This window comes from Prenolepis imparis, unplaced genomic scaffold (genome assembly GCF_030444845.1).
Source record: "Prenolepis imparis isolate NDT839.2.m4 unplaced genomic scaffold, iyPreImpa1.0 SCAF_6, whole genome shotgun sequence".
Classification (NCBI taxonomy): Eukaryota; Metazoa; Arthropoda; class Insecta; order Hymenoptera; family Formicidae; genus Prenolepis; species Prenolepis imparis.
In genome coordinates, this window is record NW_028141164.1 from 15,900,291 (window position 1) to 15,922,267 (window position 21,977).

Consider the following 21,977-nt stretch of genomic DNA (forward strand, 5'->3'; position numbering starts at 1 on the left):
TCAGATAATGATAGCAGAACGTTGGCAGAAATGTTATAAAATCTGCTGACATAATTTGGCAGCAAGTCAGTAGCAGAAATCAAGCAGGATTTGTATAGAATTATCATAGCAGATTGGTACTAGAAACCGAGCAGGATTTGCGCAACGCAGTTTGGTGTCAGATTGACGGCAGAAATCGAGCAAGATTTGCGCGCGCACAATCTGATGGCAAATTGACAACAGGATCTGCATTTTGCAGTTATTTAATAGTTCCTTCGCCTACCGCTATGCGATGTATTTTCTCGCAATCAAATTTCTGTTAAAAATAGATATAAAGTCTGCAAGTCGTGGATAAAAGATCAAAAGTATATTTTTCTGTCAGTTTAATTTTTGATATCTGACAAGTCTAACATGAGAATATTAAACTTATTAGAATCAATAGGATATACATGAAAAATTATCCATTTACTTTCTATTTAAAGCATAAAGCAGAATTTAATTCTCATATAAATTATATCTTAAATTTTATAAATTATATAAATTTAATTATTTTTACAATTTATTTTATTAATTTAATTAATAGATTAAATTGAACATTTAATTGCTATGTGAGATATAACTACATACAATATAATATGTTATACATTAAATATCATATTTATGAAAAAAAAAATTATAAGTAGCGGATAACACGTCTTATGCATCTGTTATATTCATCGAAAAATATTGAATTTTATTATACTTATATATTCAAATGGCAAGGAACTGTGCAGATCCTGCTCGATTTCTGCCGCCAATCTGCTATTAGATTGCGTTTGACAGATCTGGGTTATCATATTCTAAGAAGTTAAACTAGTCGACAGTTCTCTAAACGAAACCAACACTTGGAAAGTCTAATAAAATTTTAGAAGAAAGACTAACAACGATAAGCGATTCTAAACAATTCTCGGCTGACAGATCGTCGTTACGCGATATCTGCCTAAGATAAGATCGAGAGGGTAACAAAAATATCAACCACACTTGATAGCAACAACCCAGATAGCCAAGCCTGTCAATAGCATACTTTGCAAATTATGCTATATATATTATGCTGGTATAATTTTAGCAATAGGCTAGCATGATCTGTCGTATCAAATAATAGCAGCAAAAAAACAGCAGAAATCAAGCAGGATCTGCATCATGATATGAGAGTAGAATGCTGTAAAAATTAAAAGTGATCTTGCCGGCATTGAAATGATATAAGTTGAGCATGACATATCAGCACAATGTATTGACAGAAAGTAAATGAAAATGTAATATAGAATAACTAGCTTTTAAGACCGCGCTAAATACTACGCGCAAAAATACTTCAAAATTATTATTTTTTTTTTACAATACACGGAAAAAATGTTATGCATCCCCGGTGTTGCGGGGGAGCATAGGACTCCCACCCATTAAAAATCCTCTCTATACACAAAATCAAAATTTCGGCAAAATCTCGCTATACGAAAAAATTAAAAATGTTGGGCATCGATTTAAAAAAAATCAATCCGTTAATAAATAAATGACCAAACTAGCACAATTTTTTACACTTTATTAAAAGTTACGACGTTTCGACCATATGGTTGTGGTCCTTTTCAAGTATACACTAAAATAATACAATTGAAATTAAACTTATAAAGCTAAACGGTTTTAAGATAGTACCAATGGCAATATGCCACACAGTTACGGTCTCCCGAAGGTTCACAAAACTGGTATGCCATTGAGAATTATAGTATCGTCACTTGGTAGTCCGTTATACAATGTTTCTGGTTATCTACACAAAATATTACATAACTCAATCAAAAAACCAAAATCACATGTCAAAGATGGTTGGTCCTTTGTCAAAAATATTAAAGATACTTCTATGAATGATAATGATATAATGATATCGTTAGATGTTAGTGCGTTAATTCCAAACGTTCCCAAAGAATTAGTGTTAAATGCTATTAAAAAACGTTGGAACGATATTACTAAGAACACAGATTTCAGTTTAACTCAGTTCCTATACGCAATATAATTAGTCTTAGATTCAACCAGTTTTATTTTCAATGGTCAATTTTTTGAACAAATTTTCGGCACACCAATGGGTTCCCCCCTATCACCTATCCTCGCTGATATGGTAATGGATGATCTTGAGACACAATGTTTAGAGTCGTTAAGTTTCATGGTACCTATATATTATAGATATGTAGACGATATATTCGCCACCGCGTAAAAAATTGAGTGAGATATTAGCGACTTTCAATAATTACCACCAACGCCTGAAGTTCACGTATGAAATTGAGGTTGATTCGTCCATTAGTTTTCTAAATACAACGATCACTCGCGTGGATAATAGACTTATTACTAATTGGTACAGAAAACCTACTTCGTCTGGAAGATATATTAACTTTTTCTCTAACCATCCTCTAAAATATAAGATCAATACTATTTATAATCTTGTAGATCATGCAATTTTATTATCACATGATAGATTCCACTATAGTAATATTGATTTAGTATACGATATTTTACTTAACAATTGTTTCCCCAAACACATTATTGAGCGACACATAAAAAAGAATCAATTTTTTAAAAAATCGCAATCACAATAACGATATAGATTTGAACCAAGGGAAATTCGATAGGACGTCCTTTCTGTCACTCCCATATGTTAAAGATACTAGTCAAGATTTATGTCGAGTTTTACGTGGAGTTGGTTTGAACGTCGTTTATAAAATTAATAAAAAACTAAATATGTTAATAAAACGTGGCAAAGACACTTTACATAAAAATGACCGAACAAATGTTGTATACAAATTAGATTGTAAAGATTGTAATGCATCATATATTGGACAAACTAAAAGACATTTAAGGACTCGTACGAACGAACATTTTAAAAATATTAAATTACATGAAACAAATCATTCTGTTATAAGTAAACACAAAATAAAATATGGACATGAATTTGATTGGACTAAACTCAATATATTACATAATGAGAAACATGTGCGTAAAAGAGAAATTGCGGAAATGTTCTACATTAAAAAATTTAAGAATACAATTAATCTTCAAAAGGACACTGAGAGCTTAAATAATATTTATGATAAAATAATAAAGGTCGTGTAACAAGTTTTCTAATATTGTTAGTTATTGACAAGGTTTCTTACTAACTTAACGTTCTCGCCTTTAATGCTGACAACATGTGCGAGCGAATCTTTTATTTGAACATGCTTGTCTAAGATTCACATTTTTAACGTATGTACTCTTTTTATATCCAACTTATTTTATGCATATTACTATCTTAAAACCGTTTAGATTTATAAGTTTAATTGTATTATTTTAGTGTATACTTGAAAAGGATCACAACCATATGGTCGAAACGTCGTAACTTTTAATAAAGTGTAAAAAATTGTGCTAGTGTGGTCGATTATTTTCAATATTGATCCTTTGATTAATCTACTAGCGATATTAAAATAATTTATTGTTAATAAATAAATGCTCTGATTTTCGTGTGTGTGTGTGTGTGTGTGTGTGTGTGTGTGTGTGTGTGTGTCTGTGTGATAGTCTATTCATGCTCATTCACGATTGTGATAGTCTATTCATGTTTATTCACGCCACAACTAAGAGGTGATTTTAAAAAAATGTGTGTGCGTGTGTGTTTATGTGTGTTCATGTGTGTTCATGTGTGTTTGTGTGTGTTTGGGTGTGTTTGGATGTTTTCGGATATGTTCGGGTATGTTCAGGTGTGGTCGGGTGTATTCGGATGTGTCGGGTGCATATGTATGTGTTTGTGTGTGTGTATGTGTGTGTGTGTGTGTGTGTGTTTGTGCGTGGGTGGGTGCGTGAGTGGGTAGGTGGGGTGTAAAACTAAAAAAAAAAACCACATAGTAGCCATTCTCGAAAAATTTGCAACACTTTGATACCAATTGCGAGAAAATCGGTCCATAAATGTGGAAGTAGTTCGCGGTCAGACAGACAGACAGACAGATCGTACTTATTATATAAAGATGTCACATTAGAAATGATACAAATCGTCAAGAATCGAGCTTATCTACGATTGTACTTGTGATTGCAGAAACCCGTTAAAAAGCAAACATGTGCTGCTATTTCAGATGATAATGGCAGAAACATTGCAAAAATGCCGCATGATCTGCTGTCACAAAATAACAACAAAAATATAGCTTGCATATTGTGTGATAATTATGCTTTAATTTGCCAGTTATTTTTATACATATATAATTATATGTATAAAAATAACTTGTAAATTTCAATTGTAATAAAATTATATTTAAAAAAGTGAAATTATATATTATACATACAAGGTGTCTTTAAACTCCGTGCCAAATTGATACGCCGGTTTTAAAACATGAAAACAAGTCGAAAATATCAAATAAACATATGTCCGAATTCGAACGGAATTATATATAGATTAAAGTTATACTTTCGTAAAAAATAATATAAATTGAAATAATTAATGTTCTTTATTCTGTTCAAATCTTTACAAAAGATACTCAAAAATGCTTCCGTCGACTTCGATACATTTTCTAGCACAAATTAATAAATTGTTTGGAGCTTAAAATGTTTGGAATTTCGCAGATGACATTTTTCAAAAAGCTCAGAACAATTTATTAATTTGTGCTAGAAAGTGTATTGAAATTGACAGAGGAATTTTTAAACATCTTTTGTAAAACTTTAAACAGAATAAAGAACATATTAAACAACATTTATTTAAATTTATATTTTCTTACAAAAGCAATTTTAATATAACTAATATAATTCCGATATTGTTTGAATTCGGACATATTTATTTGCTATATTTTCGGCTTATTTTCATGTTCTAAAGCCGCTGTATATTAATTGGCATTGAGTTTGGAGATACCTTGTATATATTATACATATACATAAATATATATATATATATATATATATATATATATATAGAATTACAAATTAAAAATTTTAATATTATCAATTATTATATTTATATATTATTTGTCACATCTAATCTATTCCGAAACTTCCCGCCTTTTCATAAGATAAGAGCAAATCGTAAATCGACTATCGTGTCGTTATTGGCTGCGCGGTTGCGCGACAGCCGCGGCAAGCGTTGCCGCATGTTTTGTTTTGTGTGGAGGAGTCACAAGAAGCATACAGAAATTACAGCGAGGAAGAACGGAGCATATAGAACAGAGAAATATATAAGAGTTTACCTGTTGTTGACTGGCTTATTTTCATCTTTACTACTATTGGGATTGGTCTAAAGGCGAAGAAGAAGGACTCTAGCACATATAGGATACGCAATATACACGCAGATAAGTAAATATAAAACCATTTATATTGAAACATTCTAGTTCGCGCAAACATTCACATAATGTATCTTTAAGACAACAAAAAAGAATTATTTTTGAAACTAAAAACAATTTGCAAAAAAATAGTTCACAAAATTGTGTGAAACAGTCAAATAATAATATTCAAGATGATATACCAGGTCCATCACATACAGAAGGTAGTTTTTTGACAGCTAATCCTGAAAACAATGTTTATAGTAATATATGTAATATAAATAAGGATGAAAGAGAGAGAGAGAGAGAGAGAGAGAGAGAGAGAGAGAGAGAGAGAGAGAGAGAAAGCGTATATTTATTGCAGCGCCCTGGGATAGAATCCCCTCAAGCGCACCATCAAAGTAGTTTACAAGTATTTGTTAATACATACGAAATACAATTTACACAAGTAAAGAAAAGATAAACATAAGATTAATATAAAGATAATATAAAAATAACACAAAAATGAACTATAATACAAAAGTAATAGATAAAAAAAATAATACAAAAGAAATTAAAGAAATTATGTTAATATAAGAAATAATTTAAGAGAAATAATACAGAAGAAATTATGACAGTATAGAGGTATCAGATTAAAGAAAAGAACAGCAGTTAAATAGACAGTATAAGAACAGTGCGACGGTACAGTAGGATTATACTAGCAGCATCCATATCAATATATAAGTCTAACATGAAAATAGTCTAGTTTCCTCGTATCATACTTGAGACAGGACTTGCCAGAGAAACAATTGCCTAATATAAGGACTGAAAAACTAATATATCTGTAGCAGAATCTTGTAAAGCTCATTTCTAAATTCATTAGTCGACTTTGCTGTACGTAGTGTGGGAGGTAGCTCATTCCAAAGGTTAGACGCTGTCGTTCTAAAAGAGCGCCTATAAATCTCTGTTCTACATTTTGGCATTGCAAGAAGGTCACTCGCAGCTCTTGTTTCACGTGAACAGTGCTCCGTTCTGAGAGTGAGCTCCCTATACAGAATCACTGGCTGTCGTGATCGAATGATGCTAAAGATCAATTTTCCCACGAAGTAGAGTCTGCGTTCCTCTATCTTAAGCCAATGCAATCTCTTGTAGTAGGGAGTGATGTGTTCGTCCCATCTTGCACCAAATGCAAACCTTATGCATTCAGTGCTTTATCCAGGCATACATTGAGCTGATCGGTCATGTCCGTGAGGGCAGCACAACAATAGTCCACGTGTGGCATGATTAGTGTCATAATCAATTTAATTTTCAGCTCATGAGGCAGAAGATGTCTGGATACTTTTAGTTGGTAGAGTTTCGATCGAACGTTCTTAACAGTGCTAGTTACTTGTATGTCCCACGATAACGTGTTCATAATATTAACGCCAAGATATTTTATGCTCGTCAAAAACTTGACCCTCGAACTTCCCACCATTATACTAGGAAGATTGTCAAAATTGATTGCATTGATGTATTTTCTTGAACCAAATATGATGGCCTGAGTTTTATTAGGATTCAGTAAGAGTTTGTTTTTATTCGACCAGGAGATTATTGTTTCAACATCGTTGTTGACCTGAGCAATGCCATTATGCAAGTTGTATGGTTCCTCATGTAGATAAATTTGCAGATCATCGGCATATAGATTATATTTACATTTGCCTATACCATCCTTAATGTCCGACACATACAATACGAACAGTAGGGGCCCCAGAACCGACCCCTGTGGTACTCCATCTCCAGTGTAAATCAGATTCGAGGTAATATCATTATATCGATCCCTGACTGCCTGCGTTCTTTCAGTCAGGTATGAGGATAGCCAGTTTATTACTGCATTCGAGAAACCTTTCGCCCTTAGTTTATTTAAGAGTATCTGCTTTTGAGAAATCGAAGAAGACGGATATCGTTATTTTTTTCTTATCCGCAGCCTGTCTGATGTCGTCCAACATTCTTATTACGCAAGTCTGCGTGGATGTATTTTTTCTGTAAGCAAACTGGCATTGATCTAGTAATTCATTTTTGTTTAAATATTCCACTATTTGGTCCGAGACTATTCTTTCAAGTACCTTACTTATGGTTGGCAGTATTGATATCGGTCTGTAGTGCTTCAGTAAGGTCGGCTGTTTTATCTTAGGTATTGGTGTAATTACAGCAGACTTCCAAAGTAAGGGAACAATACCATTTGTGATAGAGAAGTTAAGTAGATGCTCGATAATGGGCATTATGTATGTCAGAGTCATCCTCATGAGTTTTATGCTAACACCATCTATGCCTACTGCATTTGATTTGATTTTCCTAATAGCTTTAAGAATGTCATCCGGTGTAATATGCTTAAAATAAAATCTTGTGTCATCGAAGGTGTAGTCAGACCAATCCAACACATCTCGCTCCTCAGGAACATCATTTTCGGTATTATTTTCAGCATCAGCGAAGAAAGCGTTTATTTCATCTACAGTATGCGTTAATCTGTAATTGTTTTCCTTTTGTTTTATAAGCCCTAGGTGTCTTAGTTTGCTCCAGGTTAGGTCTGGCCTGTCTTTTCTACCAAATACCGCAAGATAGTAATTTTTCTTCGCAGTTCTTATTTTACTCTGCATCTGATTTCGCTTGATCTTGAAAGCATCATAGTCTGCGCCGTTTCTGCTCCTTCTCCATGTTCTTCTGAGCACATTCCGATCTCGTATGGCTATTTTTATTTCTTCAGTTAACCACGGAGCCGGCGGTATCCTGAACACAATAGTGCGCACTGGAGCTTGCTTATCTAAGCATCTAAGAAGTTTTTCGTTGAAGATTTTCACCTTCTTCTCTAGGCTGTCCGTAGACAGGAGGTCGGTCCAGTCACATGCTCTTTACATCCGCAAAGAAATCATCCTCCTTGAAGTGTTGAAAATTTCTGCACATTATCTGTCGGAGTGAGCGCCTCTCTATTCGTATGCCATATGTAATGCTAATTAGATCGTGTGCTGACAAGAACGGGACAGCCTCCTGTCCATAGTTGACCAGTTTATTAGCGTCATCTACTATGCACAGATCCAATAGCGTACTTGAATTGCGCAGATGGTGTGTAGGCTCGTAGGGGACCATAAACATGCTCGAAGTCTCTATAAAGTTGCAGAGTTGTGTCCTATCATATGTAACCTGATTCATATCGGTATTAAAGTCGCCCAGAATGATTGAGTGAATATAGTTGACCTGTAGATCGAGGAACTGGTTTTCAAATTCGTGCAGATATCCGCAGTTAGGGGGTCTGTAGACGGGCGCTGTGCCCCCCTCGCCCGGTGGAGAAGAGGAGGAGGAGGAAGGCCCCTTTTTGGGGCGCTAAGGCTGGGCGGGGGGCGCTGCCCCCCCCCCCGCCCGGCAATAAGAAAGAGGCCCCCTTCGGGGGTGGAGTTGTAGTCCGCGAAGGTGGGCGGGGGCGGGTGTCGCCCGGCTGGCGACCGCACGGCGAAAGCCTTGCGGCCGGGAGTCGGGCGGCATCCGCCCCCGCCCCTGCCGAGGTCCTCCCCCAGGGGAGGGTCTCGGCGATGCCACCGGGCCGACGGTCGAATCCCGTTAAGGGAGGGAACCACGGCCTGGGGACACGGGGAGATCACAGGGGCTCAGCTACCACCGAGCCCCATTGCACGTGATCCCCCCCGGGAAGGGACGCGACAGGGGCGGCCCTCTCACCGGTGCCTAGAGCGCCGATGGGAGGACACCACTGCCTGCGGGGGTGCTCCCTCCCCTTCTGCGGGAGAGTTCCCAGGAGTAGGGCTCCCGGAGCGTTGGCCGAATCTCCCGTCCCTTTTGGGAGGGAGAGGGAGCCTCGTTCCGGGAGCGGGGGGTGGCGGGAACACTCGAGCCGTGACCCCGTCCCCCAAACTTTTTGGGAGGGCGCGGCGTGGGGGCGGTGCCCCCTGCGCCGCAACCGGATAGGACCGCACGATGTGCGGAGGAGAGTATCTTCCTCTCGAGGAAGATGCTCTTCCGGGAAGGTCGGGCCAGAGGATGGCAGGAAGCAATGCTCGGTAGTTCCCTGCCATCCTCGTAAGAGCCAGCGTAGGCACCCGCTCTTGTTCTAGTGAGGTAGGTCTTGAGCCCCCTGATCGACCCATTCGTGAATCGGTCAAGGGGAGCAAGGAGTCCCACATAACTCTCATCCTCTTCCCGGAGGATGAGGGTACCATGAGGTTTCCACAGCGCCAAAAAAAAAAAAAAAAAAGGAGGTCTGTAGACCACAGAGAGAAGAAGCTTGCTCCTATTGTCAATTATAATCTCAGCGATTAAGAATTCAGGCTTTTTATAATGCGCATCCGTAATTGACTGTTTTAATATCACCGCTCTGAGTGTATCCGACAGATAGAAAGCCACTCCTCCCTCCTGTCTTCCCTCTCTATCGCACCTAAACAGGGAGTATCCCGGCACTCTTACCATGCTGTCTAGAATCGCAGGCTTTAACCATGTCTCAGACAAACATATTATATGATATCCTGAATTGATAAAAAACAGATTGAATTCGTCAAAGTGCGCAAGCAATGACTGACAGTTGACGTGACAAATGCGCAAATCTTCAAAACTGCCAGTCATTTTATTCATAATTAATGCCTGAGACTCTGTCCTTCATTTTATTGCACAGAACGGGACAGACTTTAAAATTTAACGCGGAGTGTGTTATGTCAGACTCCCTAGAGTTTCGCTTGCAGTTATAGCAGACCGGAGGCTGCTCTCTATCACACAGTCTCACATTTGATGAGGTCCCGAGCAGTGTCCGCACACTGGTTCTCGGTTGCAATTCTTCGCCAAATGACCAAAGCCCATACATTTGTAGCATTGAGTGACCTTAAAATAGTCCGCAAAGGTACAAGCCGAAAAGCGCAGATAAATACGTCCACTTTTAAGTAATCTCCTGCGTACTTCCGGCGTCACCTCCAACACACAGTTAGTATGTAGTTTGTTCTCCTTTAGTTTAAATATATAAACCGTTTTAAGATCTTCGTTAGTAATGTCACTGATGCCTCTAAAATTCTGTGCGATGACTTCTTTTGCGATTTCGTCTGCAGTCATCGTGGACGGTTGTGACGTGACACCTCGGGAGCGTCGTCACAAGGGCTACGGCTCGACCGAGGGGGGGGGGCAAGGAAAACGCTTCGGGGGTCGTCTCTCACACCTGAGAGGAGGCGACCTCGAAACCGATTATATTTCTTTCCGCGATACCTACCGATATTCTTAGACCAGCTTTTAAGGGGTCTCGAGACGACTGCCTGAGTGGGAGGTGACCTTAAAGAATTGTGAAACAGGACTCAAGAAATACAGAGAAGATACCGCCCTGGAAGGATACCGATGAAGACGCTTCCAATCCCAGGTCACGTATCGAGTTCCCGTCATTACCGCCACCTTAAAGTCCGATCTCTAATACACATTTTTTATAGATACCGCCGAGGATAATACAAAGGATACCGACGAGCCCCCTCATGCTGCAGAATGGGTGGAGGGCCCCGCATACGGCTAAACGCAACATCAGGAGGAACTGGAATAAGGCCCGGCCAGCCTGCCAGTTCCGACACCTGAAACAGCCCTATCCGTCGTACACCACTATACAACCACAAGGATACCGAACGGTGACGACATATAGTACCCCCGGAATCCACGGCGATGACGCGTGGAAAGACGGGCAATCGATGGGTGGATCCACCCCCCCTCGGCGGTTGAATATCGACAGGATGCGCGGGAAATCGGCGCGGGACTCGAAGGACCGGGAGACTCTCTCGAAGAGAGACACTGTTCGGCGAGCGATACTACAGTGAGGACGAACACCGAAGCCTTCCGACCAGCTGACGACTGCGCTGCGAAAATTCTAAGCCGCCGCTCAGGTAGAGAATAGAAATAAGTTCCGGTGCAGGCTGGCGTCGAGATTACGTTCATACCGGGAATACCGCTGCATCTCATTAACGAGATATTTTCCATTACCGATTTCGTTTGGGAGCATTATTGTCCCGTAATTATCGATACCGTGAGGCCAGCTTACACCGGGTGTAAGCGTACCGGGTACCGCGAGGGTGTCCCTCTCAGGGAAGTTGCCACCGACAGTCGTAGTTACTAAAATTTGTACTACCGTCTCGTACCGTACTGTATCGTGCCGTATAATAAAATTAACTAGCGTGAGAATTATCTCTAATTATTCAGATTAAAATCACGGGACTTAAGGAGGGAATTTGCGTGAGTCGTTCTCTGCGAGTTAGCGTTACCGAATCAATAGCAACTCTGCGAGAGTCGTACCTTTCACGAAATTACCGTCTAGGATTCCGATAGAGTCGAGGTACCGATTTTGTTTATATCTGATTTACGCGACCTTCGCGCCGGAAGCGAAGGGCTCTCGAGATGCAAGTAGCCATATCAAAGTTCTTGTCGATCAAGTTTCCGTTTCTTTTCCGGTTATTTAAGGTGATTAGAACGTAAGATTATCGTTGTATATTCGAAACAGTCAGCTCTAAGATCGTTCGCGAAAAGTAAGAATTCCGTGTATTTATTCGCCACCTTTTGTATAGCATAGCGATTACGTACCGGGTGTCGTTTCCCGACCGAATTACCATTGTATTACCGTTTAATTATCTAAGTGTCTGTAAAACCTCGTTGTCATGTATATTTAAGTATACTTGTGTATAAATTGTCCTTGTTCTATACTATTCATGTAATATTCATTTTTTTTCTAGGTTTAAATATACATTGTTAATTTTTATGAAACCTCTGTCTTAATTCTCACCCCGATCTCTCTCACCGTTCTCTCCGGTATAGCTATTTCCCCCAGAACCGCACCCCTCTGCCATATACGGAGCTGCCGGACTCGTATCCCGTATCGCTATTATAATATCGTTACCGTGGTGCGAGGAATCGCGCCTGGCGCCCAATAACTAATATCGATTCCGTTATTTTGGATACTGAGATTACCGTTTACCGACTTTTCCGATTTGCTACCGATTTCTTCACCATTGCACGCTGTCCCCTCGGAATCGGCGTGTCCGAGATTGGCAACGGCGTCGCAAATTTTGACGCCCAACGTGGGGCCCGACGCCGTTAAAAGTTCCGAAACGAAAATTTTTTATTTAATTCCAAAGAAAAAAAAACCGGGAGAGCGAGAAAGAGAATATTGCCTGATAGTGAGTGCCGATATTTACGTATTGTGTCTATATTTGTTTTCTCTTTTGTGTCGTATACTAATCTTCTATTTGCAGTGAATTTTCGTATAGGTGTTCCGTACATTTGGTAAAAATTTTGAATTTGGATCCCGTATTCGTGAGTAAAGTGTCTGTCCGATCACGAGAAATTTGTTGTATGAAATTTATAATCGTGGAACGCTGGAATTTGTGTGCCACCGCGTATATATTGTCTACCGCTCGCAGTGTTGACAAGTACCGGGTCGCTCAGCGGTCGAGAGTTTTTCTACTCGCCCGAGACGACCTAGGCACGCGAGCCGACATATGATACAGCCCGAACATATGGCTAGGGGAAAGTCTGGGGAATTCAAAGAATGACCCGACTTTAACTTTGAAGGTTCTAGAACCGTGATATCGTAATACCGTTAGTACGAGAGGTACATTTCCGTCAAAATCAGCGTTTAGATAATCCTGCTCGAAATATTAATACATTTTTTTTTCTCTTTTCTCTTGTATACCGTCCCGTTATTTACCGTTTTTATTAATTCTCTCGCACATCGAGGCTTAATCTTCTATAGTGTTTACAGCTTATATTTTATTAGATACACCGATTATATTCAAGGTTTTTTTTTTCCTCTCTCTCTACTTGCCTTCCCCAAATACGAAACCATTATTATCGTTAGTGTATATCGACCTTGTACATGGAGGCTTGTCTCGATTTTTGATATTTTCGCTACTCTAATCTCGATACCGTCTTCGACGAAGAAAGAAATTTTTTTTGCAGATCAAGGTTAAGTTCAACGAACATTTTGGGTTAACAAAGCCGAGTATTATAGTTTCCGTATTGTTTAGAGTTTCAATTTCGCTTTCGAGTGTTGTTCGTGTTTATATTTTGGGGATTCGCGTATTCGTGTTATTATTATATTTTTCTTTCCTCTGATCTTTCAACACTGTTTTTCTGATTTATTTGGCTACCAATATAAAAGCCGTTTGTACCCTTCGCACTATTGTTTCTACCGCAACCATATTTATATAAGAACTTATTTGGGAAATTATTTCAAACGATATTATTTTGTTTTTTGTCCTTGACTTATTCCGATTTCTCGACAGTTTTTTTCTTTTTGTTTATTTGGAGGTTGTTATAACGGTCGTCGGCGTTCTTAGCAATACCGTTCCTACCGACGAATGAAATTATTCAAGGATTTATTTGAAAGTATCAGCCCCTGCCATCGAAACTTTGAATTTTCTTGTGCTACCGTGTCCCGAAGTTCGAATTGATTTCTTTTCTCTCCCCACATGCGGAAAGATAGCAACCCACACCATTGGATACACCAGTTAACAGTAGACGAGGCGAAACAGCATTTAAAGGATAGGGGATTAGGCACGCAAGGCATTTTACCGGTTTTACGGGCGCGACTCTACCGATACGAGGAGGACCTCCACGGGAGGGGGAACGAAACCGAAGAGACCATGTCAACGGATAAAGGCGGACCGTCGAGTGACCCGACCCTTTTAGGGGAGGAAGCCTCGGCGGACCCTAAAACCCCTTTATTCTTCTCATATGGGGAACTGAAAATAGGTGACCCCGCGGGGGGAAAAGGCAGTAACCCAGGCTCAACGGGAGTGGGTCCACTTCAGCGACAGCCCGATCCCCGATCGTCGCGCGCTTCCACCGCGGAAGCCTATAATTTAATGAGAAAATGGAACTTGCACTTTTCGGGGTAACGGGGCAGCGACGCGGAAGCTTTCTTGCTGAGAATCAAGGAAGCCCGAGCGATAGTACCGATATCAGATGCCGATCTTTTCAAGTGTTTACCGTTATTCCTATCGGATATGGCCTTGTATTGGGTCCGGTTAGAAAACGAAAACTGGCGGAACTGGAGTGACTTTGAGGCGGCATGGAGGGGACGATTCGAGGACCCCGACTATCAGTACGCACTCCGCGACGAAATTTTTAGACGAACGCAGGGGGAACACGAATCGGCAGCCGATTACCTAACATGCCTTCGCGCGTTGCTCAATCGCATGATACCCCGCTGGCCGATGGCGGAACAGTTAAATTTCGCGCATCGGAATATGCTACCGCGATTGCAGATAAGCATCCGACGTCAAGAGTTCGCCGACTTTGCTACCTTAGAGTATCTAGCCACGCGAGTCGAAAGAAGCTTTCTTGCCGAAAAAAATTACCGACCCCCGCTACCGCCGGAACAATCCATCTTCCCGGATTTGGCGTACCATGCGCCGAAAGGCAAAGTAAAGAACCCCGCTACCGTTGCTACCGCTACCGCTACTAGGATGGAAAAGAAAAAGCCCGCCAAAAACGCGAACGCGAATACCGAAAAGAACGAGACCGCGACAGTTACCGCTACGGCTACCGCTTCCGATACGACATCCCGTGATACCGTGAATCCTACCGCGACTGCCATGCACTCCATAAAATGTTGGAACTGCGATAAAACCGGACATCGCGCGCGTGGGTGTACCGAAACGCGCCGAAAGTATTGTTACCGCTGCGGTAAGCGTGATTTTACAGTACAAACTTGTCCCACGTGTGCGGGAAACGCCAGCCGGAGCCAGTAGAAAGGGTCCCTACGACTCCGAGCCATGAAGACGAGGCCCACACAACCGTGACACATACCGGGGAGGAGGATACGTTACTACAGTCATATGTCACCTTAGAGTCAGATACCTTACCGTCTTTACGATACTTTTACATTAAAATACGCGGATATCCTCTCGCGGCTCTCGTGGACTCGGAGTCGAACCGAACGCTACTAGGTCGCGAAGGAATCAAGATTATCCGCGCGTTAGGTATCCTCACCCATAGAAACAGGGGCATGCAAATCCGCACCGCGAATGGTCAACTCGCGGATATTAGCGAGGAAGCTCGAATACCGATAGAATTAAAAGACCGATGTCATGAAGTTACCGTAGCCTTATTACCGAACTTAGCCGTACCGTGCATCCTCGGAATTGATTTTCTAATGAAATTCGGCATAGGAGTAGATTTTGCTACGGGCGAATGGTACTTCGCAGAAACGCCACATCTTCGCTACCGTCTCGCTACCGAAGAAACCCCACGCGGAACCTCGTGCTACGGGTTATCGGAATTAACCCCCGAACAGGAGAAGGTATTAGAAAATTTTTTACGAACGTTACCGGAGCCCTCAGAAAACCCAGGCGTTACCGCATTAACCGAACATAAAATAGACGTAGGTTCGAATCCGCCAATATGACAGCGCTGCTACCTAGTATCACCGAAAGTGCAAGAAGCCATACGAGCCGAAACGGATAAGATGCTCGCGGCGGGGATAATAGAACCATCATTTAGCGAATGGTCAAATCCGATCGTCATGGTAAAGAAGCCGAATGGTAAATACCGTTTCTGCTTAGATTTCCGGAAAGTTAATGGCGTATCGAAAAAAGACGCATATCCGCTACCGAATATGAACGGGATTCTCGATAAACTACGCTCAGCCCGTTACATCTCTACCATAGATTTGAGCCAGGCGTACTTTCAGATACCGTTAGCTAAAGACAGTCGAGAGATTACCGCATTCAGTGTCCCCGGGAAGGGATTATACCACTTTAAGCGAATGCCATACGGTCTTACCGGAGCACCGGCAACCTTCCAACGATTGTTAGACCGTCTAATAGGCCCGGAAATGGAGTCACACGCGTTCGCGTATTTAGACGACATCGTTATAGTCACGCCAACTTTCGAGGAACATATGATATGGTTGGGAAAAGTGCTGGATAAAATTGTTACCGCCGGCCTTACCGTAAATCCGGATAAATGCGAATTTGGTCGATCTCAAGTACGGTACTTGGGATTTATCGTGCAACAAGACGGGCTGACGGTAGATCCCGAAAAGACGCGACCGATTTTAGAATATCCCGCCCCACATAATATCAAACAATTACGTCGATTTTTAGGCATGTCCTCCTGGTACCGACGATTTATTCAGCAATTCGCAACCCTTAGCGAACCTCTAACACGGCTTTTGAAAAAGGGCAAGCGCTGGGAGTGGGGGGATGATCAGGTTCGCGCCTTTGAGCAGATAAGAGAGCAGTTGGTTACCGCACCGACACTAGCATGCCCGAATTTTGAGATACCGTTCGTGTTACAGACCGATGCCAGTTCCGTAGAGTTAGGCGCAGTATTAACTCAAACTATCGACAACGAAGAAAGAGTAATAGCGTTTGCGAGTCGTGCACTATCAGATCCCGAAAAGAGATATTCCGTTACCGAACAAGAATGTTTAGCTGTCGTTTGGGCTATACAGAAATTTAGGCCATATCTCGAAGGATACCGATTTACAGTGATTACCGACCATAGTAGCTTACGCTGGCTACATAACCTAAAAAATCCGACAGGCAGACTCGCGAGGTGGGCACTAGAGTTATTGGAATATGATTACGAGATCATCCACCGTAAGGGTGCTTTACACCACGTGCCGGACGCCCTTTCCCGAATGTTTGAGACAGATACCGAAGAAACGATAACGGCCGCGATAAATGCTATCCAGGTAACTGCCGCTATAGATACCATAGATTTAGCAAATACTACCGATGAATGGTACCGTAAAAGATATAAAGAGGTCCTATCAACCCCAGGGAAGTTCACGCAATGGAAAGTTATGGACGGGCGACTGTACTTTTTGAGACCCAAGCGCGTAATTTCCGAAATAGTAGAAGATCTGGACCGGTGGAAGTTAGCCATACCGAGAGAATACCGTAGAGAAGTCTTAAGGGAATCGCACGACATGCCGCAAGCCGGTCATTTAGGTACCGAGAAAACCTACCAACGCGTTGCTGTTTCTTATTTCTGGCCGAATTTATTCCGCGATGTTACCGAGTATATACGAAAGTGCGACCTCTGTCAGCGAACCAAAGTCGAGCAGGCGAGTCCCGCAGGTCTCATGGGACGCCGCATTGCGGACGGACCATGGACCGTTATAGCTGCCGACATTACAGGCCCGTTACCGCGCAGCAAGGCTGGATTCCACTACATCTTGGTGGTACAAGATCTCTTTACAAAATGGGTGGAATGCAAAGCCTTAAGAGCTGCGACCGGCAATAAGATTAGCGAAGCTATGGAAGACGTAATTTCCCGATGGGGCGCTCCTAGATTTATCTTGACGGACAATGGTACCGAATTTATCAATAAAGTGATGAAGACCTTTGCCGAGGAGCATAACATCACTCACACTACCGTACCGCCATACCACCCTCAGGCCAATCCCGTGGAACGCGTAAATAGGATCCTAAAGACCATGATTATCTCGTTTATCGATCATCGCGAATGGGACGCGCATCTGTCCGAATTCCGTTTCGCTTATAATACCGCCTCCCACTCCTCATTAGGGGCATCTCCCGCCTTTTTGAATCTCGGACGAGAATTAGAGCCAGTAAACTCACTGAGTCGGCGTAGTCGAGAGGTTACCGAAGTGATGGCAGGGGATACCGTAGATTGGGCGGAACGCATGAAGGGGTTACAATCCTTGCGCGAGTGGGTTACCGAAAACTTAAATCAGGCGTATGAGAAACAAGCCTCTCATTATAATTTGCGTCGGCGCAATCGGACTTTTAAGGTGGGCGAATTGGTACTGAAACGTTAGCACATTTTGTCGTCAGCTGCACAAAACATAGCAGCAAAGCTCGCACACAAATTCCAGGGACCATATAAAATAGAGCGAGTGATCTCTCCGGTGGTCTATGAATTAGCTCAACTGGACGGATCACCCGCGGATAAAATCCACATCAAGGACCTAAAGCCCTATTATACCCCTGTTACCGAATAGATTAGTAGAATGCCACGTAACCTGATGGACCAGCGGGCGATCAGGAAGCTCTGGAGGAGCTTTTGGTCCCGACACCGCCCGGTCTGGGAGTACATCGAGTTCCACGACGAGGGTTTCTGGCTGGACCTGGAGGACGTGGCGGGGCAGGTTAGACGGGCTCGCTGGACCACCGAGGGTGCCGTGGTGCGGGAATACCCACGCACCCAGGATGCCCATGTCCAAGCGACCGCGGCGGGGGGTACGGAGAGGACCACACAAACGGACCCTCCCGCAACCGCTCGGAAAACCCGACCAACCCCGAACCCCCGGGGACGAAGCCCCTCTCCGCGGATACAACCGCGGCCCCGTCCCAGCCAAATCCACCGGGAGCGGTCCCCCAGAAGTCCCGCGAGGCGAGGTCGGTACCCCGGGGGGTGCTGGAACTGTAGTTCCGACCGACACTCCTATACGGGGTGCCCCCTCCCTCGCACTGGGGACTTTTGTTACGGGTGCGGACAGCGGGGAGTGACCCTCCGACGGTGTGACCGTTGCGGACCCGCCTACCAACGGACGGAACCGTACACGGCAGGGAGAGAGCCGAGAGCACCCCAGCCACCGAGGGCAGCAGAGCGAGAGGACTCCCCGTCCCGGAACGGATAGTCGTGGCAGAGGGACCTGGCGGCGGAATCCCACTAAAAGGGACCCGAGGGACCAACCATCCCCCTAACGCTATAGCCTTATTCGGCTGTTTTTTTTTTTTTGTTTTTGTTTTTTTTTCTCGCTACGGGGTACCTCTAGGTTGTCGATTGAGTTTTTTTTGTTTTTTTTTGTTTTGTTTTTTTTTTACCTCCCGGATACCTAGTTTTTTTTTGTTGTTTTTTTTTAATTTTGTTTTTTTGTTGTTTATAATGACCTTTTGTTGTTTTTTGTGTACCTCCGAGCGATAATAAAGCTGCAGGCTTATAACCCTATCGCCTATTTTCTTCACCTTCTCTCCTACTGGTAAGAGTTCCTCCTGTCACCCACGGGACGGAACGTATCGGCTCGCAGAGCGCGATTGTAGCAAGAAGGTCACGGAACGGCCCGCGCCGATACCGAAGAGACCCCGTGAATCGCGACCTTACTGTCGGAGCGATGAAACTGGAGAAATGGTGGACGGAGTAGGCCACGAGATCTTGAGGACCAGCGTCCGGGGATATTACCGGAGCGGCGGTAACCAGCGGGTCGGGACCCCAACACCCCGCGGTCCTCCTCTAGAAAGGGGGAGTTGTGACGTGACACCTCGGGAGCGTCGTCACAAGGGCTACGGCTCGACCGAGGGGGGGGGGCAAGGAAAACGCTTCGGGGGTCGTCTCTCACACCTGAGAGGAGGCGACCTCGAAACCGATTATATTTCTTTCCGCGATACCTACCGATATTCTTAGACCAGCTTTTAAGGGGTCTCGAGACGACTGCCTGAGTGGGAGGTGACCTTAAAGAATTATGAAACAGGACTCAAGAAATACAGAGAAGATACCGCCCTGGAAGGATACCGATGAAGACGCCTCCAATCCCAGGTCACGTATCGAGTTCCCGTCATTACCGCCACCTTAAAGTCCGATCTCTAATACACATTTTTTATAGATACCGCCGAGGATAATACAAAGGATACCGACGAGCCCCCTCATGCTGCAGAATGAGTGGAGGGCCCCGCATACGGCTAAACGCAACATCAGGAGGAACTGGAATAAGGCCCGGCCAGCCTGCCAGTTCCGACACCTGAAACAGCCCTATCCGTCGTACACCACTATACAACCACAAGGATACCGAACGGTGACGACATATAGTACCCCCGGAATCCACGGCGATGACGCGTGGAAAGACGGGCAATCGATGGGTGGATCCACCCCCCCTCGGCGGTTGAATATCGACAGGATGCGCGGGAAATCGGCGCGGGACTCGAAGGACCGGGAGACTCTCTCGAAGAGAGACACTGTTCGGCGAGCGATACTACAGTGAGGACGAACACCGAAGCCTTCCGACCAGCTGACGACTGCGCTGCGAAAATTCTAAGCCGCCGCTCAGGTAGAGAATAGAAATAAGTTCCGGTGCAGGCTGGCGTCGAGATTACGTTCATACCGGGAATACCGCTGCATCTCATTAACGAGATATTTTCCATTACCGATTTCGTTTGGGAGCATTATTGTTCCGTAATTTTCGATACCGTGAGGCCAGCTTACACCGGGTGTAAGCGTACCGGGTACCGCGAGGGTGTCCCTCTCAGGGAAGTTGCCACCGACAGTCGTAGTTACTAAAATTTGTACTACCGTCTCGTACCGTACTGTATCGTGCCGTATAATAAAATTAACTAGCGTGAGAATTATCTCTAATTATTCAGATTAAAATCACGGGACTTAAGGAGGGAATTTGCGTGAGTCGTTCTCTGCGAGTTAGCGTTACCGAATCAATAGCAACTCTGCGAGAGTCGTACCTTTCACGAAATTACCGTCTAGGATTCCGATAGAGTCGAGGTACCGATTTTGTTTATATCTGATTTACGCGACCTTCGCGCCGGAAGCGAAGGGCTCTCGAGATGCAAGTAGCCATATCAAAGTTCTTGTCGATCAAGTTTCCGTTTCTTTTCCGGTTATTTAAGGTGATTAGAACGTAAGATTATCGTTGTATATTCGAAACAGTCAGCTCTAAGATCGTTCGCGAAAAGTAAGAATTCCGTGTATTTATTCGCCACCTTTTGTATAGCATAGCGATTACGTACCGGGTGTCGTTTCCCGACCGAATTACCATTGTATTACCGTTTAATTATCTAAGTGTCTGTAAAACCTCGTTGTCATGTATATTTAAGTATACTTGTGTATAAATTGTCCTTGTTCTATACTATTCATGTAATATTCATTTTTTTTCTAGGTTTAAATATACATTGTTAATTTTTATGAAACCTCTGTCTTAATTCTCACCCCGATCTCTCTCACCGTTCTCTCCGGTATAGCTATTTCCCCCAGAACCGCACCCCTCTGCCATATACGGAGCTGCCGGACTCGTATCCCGTATCGCTATTATAATATCGTTACCGTGGTGCGAGGAATCGCGCCTGGCGCCCAATAACTAATATCGATTCCGTTATTTTGGATACTGAGATTACCGTTTACCGACTTTTCCGATTTGCTACCGATTTCTTCACCATTGCACGCTGTCCCCTCGGAATCGGCGTGTCCGAGATTGGCAACGGCGTCGCACGGTATACCAAAAACGATTAGACGCGGATTTAGTTTTGCATTTTCCACAACCATCAGTCCCGCTCCCGCTAATTCTCGACGAGCTTTAATCTTTTCCATATCTGGGTCAACAGCCTCAATCCTGATTCCGTTGTTACGTGCATTAGATATCTTACTAATTTTAAGAGCGCAGTCCGAAGGTTTCAGCAGTCTGCAGACCGTCTCTCTCGTGGCCTGAGATGTCGGAAACTTATTTCCATTGTTTTTATCCGACATTATTAGAAAACTTGTGGTTGTCGGTATCTCAAACGATGGGCCCCGCGCTATACGCACCCTTGGAGCCCCCGCGTTTGCAGCCGATGCATACGATTTGGGAGTACTAGAGGTGATATTTTTGGTTTGCGTGGTCGAGATCTTATGTAATCCCTCCACTCCCATATCATCCAAAACATCTCGCACCGCCGCTTTAATCTCTCCAATCCTGTCGGCTTGTTCATTCTCTATCATACATACAAATGTGTTAGCCAATTCTAAGAACGCTTCTCTGCAAAATCTGAAAGCCGATTCTATCTG

General features: G+C 43.2%; 1 protein-coding gene across 1 annotated transcript; it reads right to left on the reverse strand.

The window, feature by feature from the left end:
• Window positions 1–6,438: 6,438 nt before the first annotated feature.
• Window positions 6,439–8,426, reverse strand: LOC145937807 (uncharacterized). Its single transcript, XM_083041180.1, has 3 exons — window positions 8,248–8,426; window positions 7,346–8,090; window positions 6,439–7,152 (listed from the first exon to the last, which is right to left on the reverse strand). Exons 1-3 carry the CDS (start codon window positions 8,424–8,426, stop codon window positions 6,439–6,441), a joined length of 1,638 nt encoding a protein of 545 aa, XP_082897306.1.
• Between the last annotated feature and the right edge of the window lie 13,551 nt (window positions 8,427–21,977).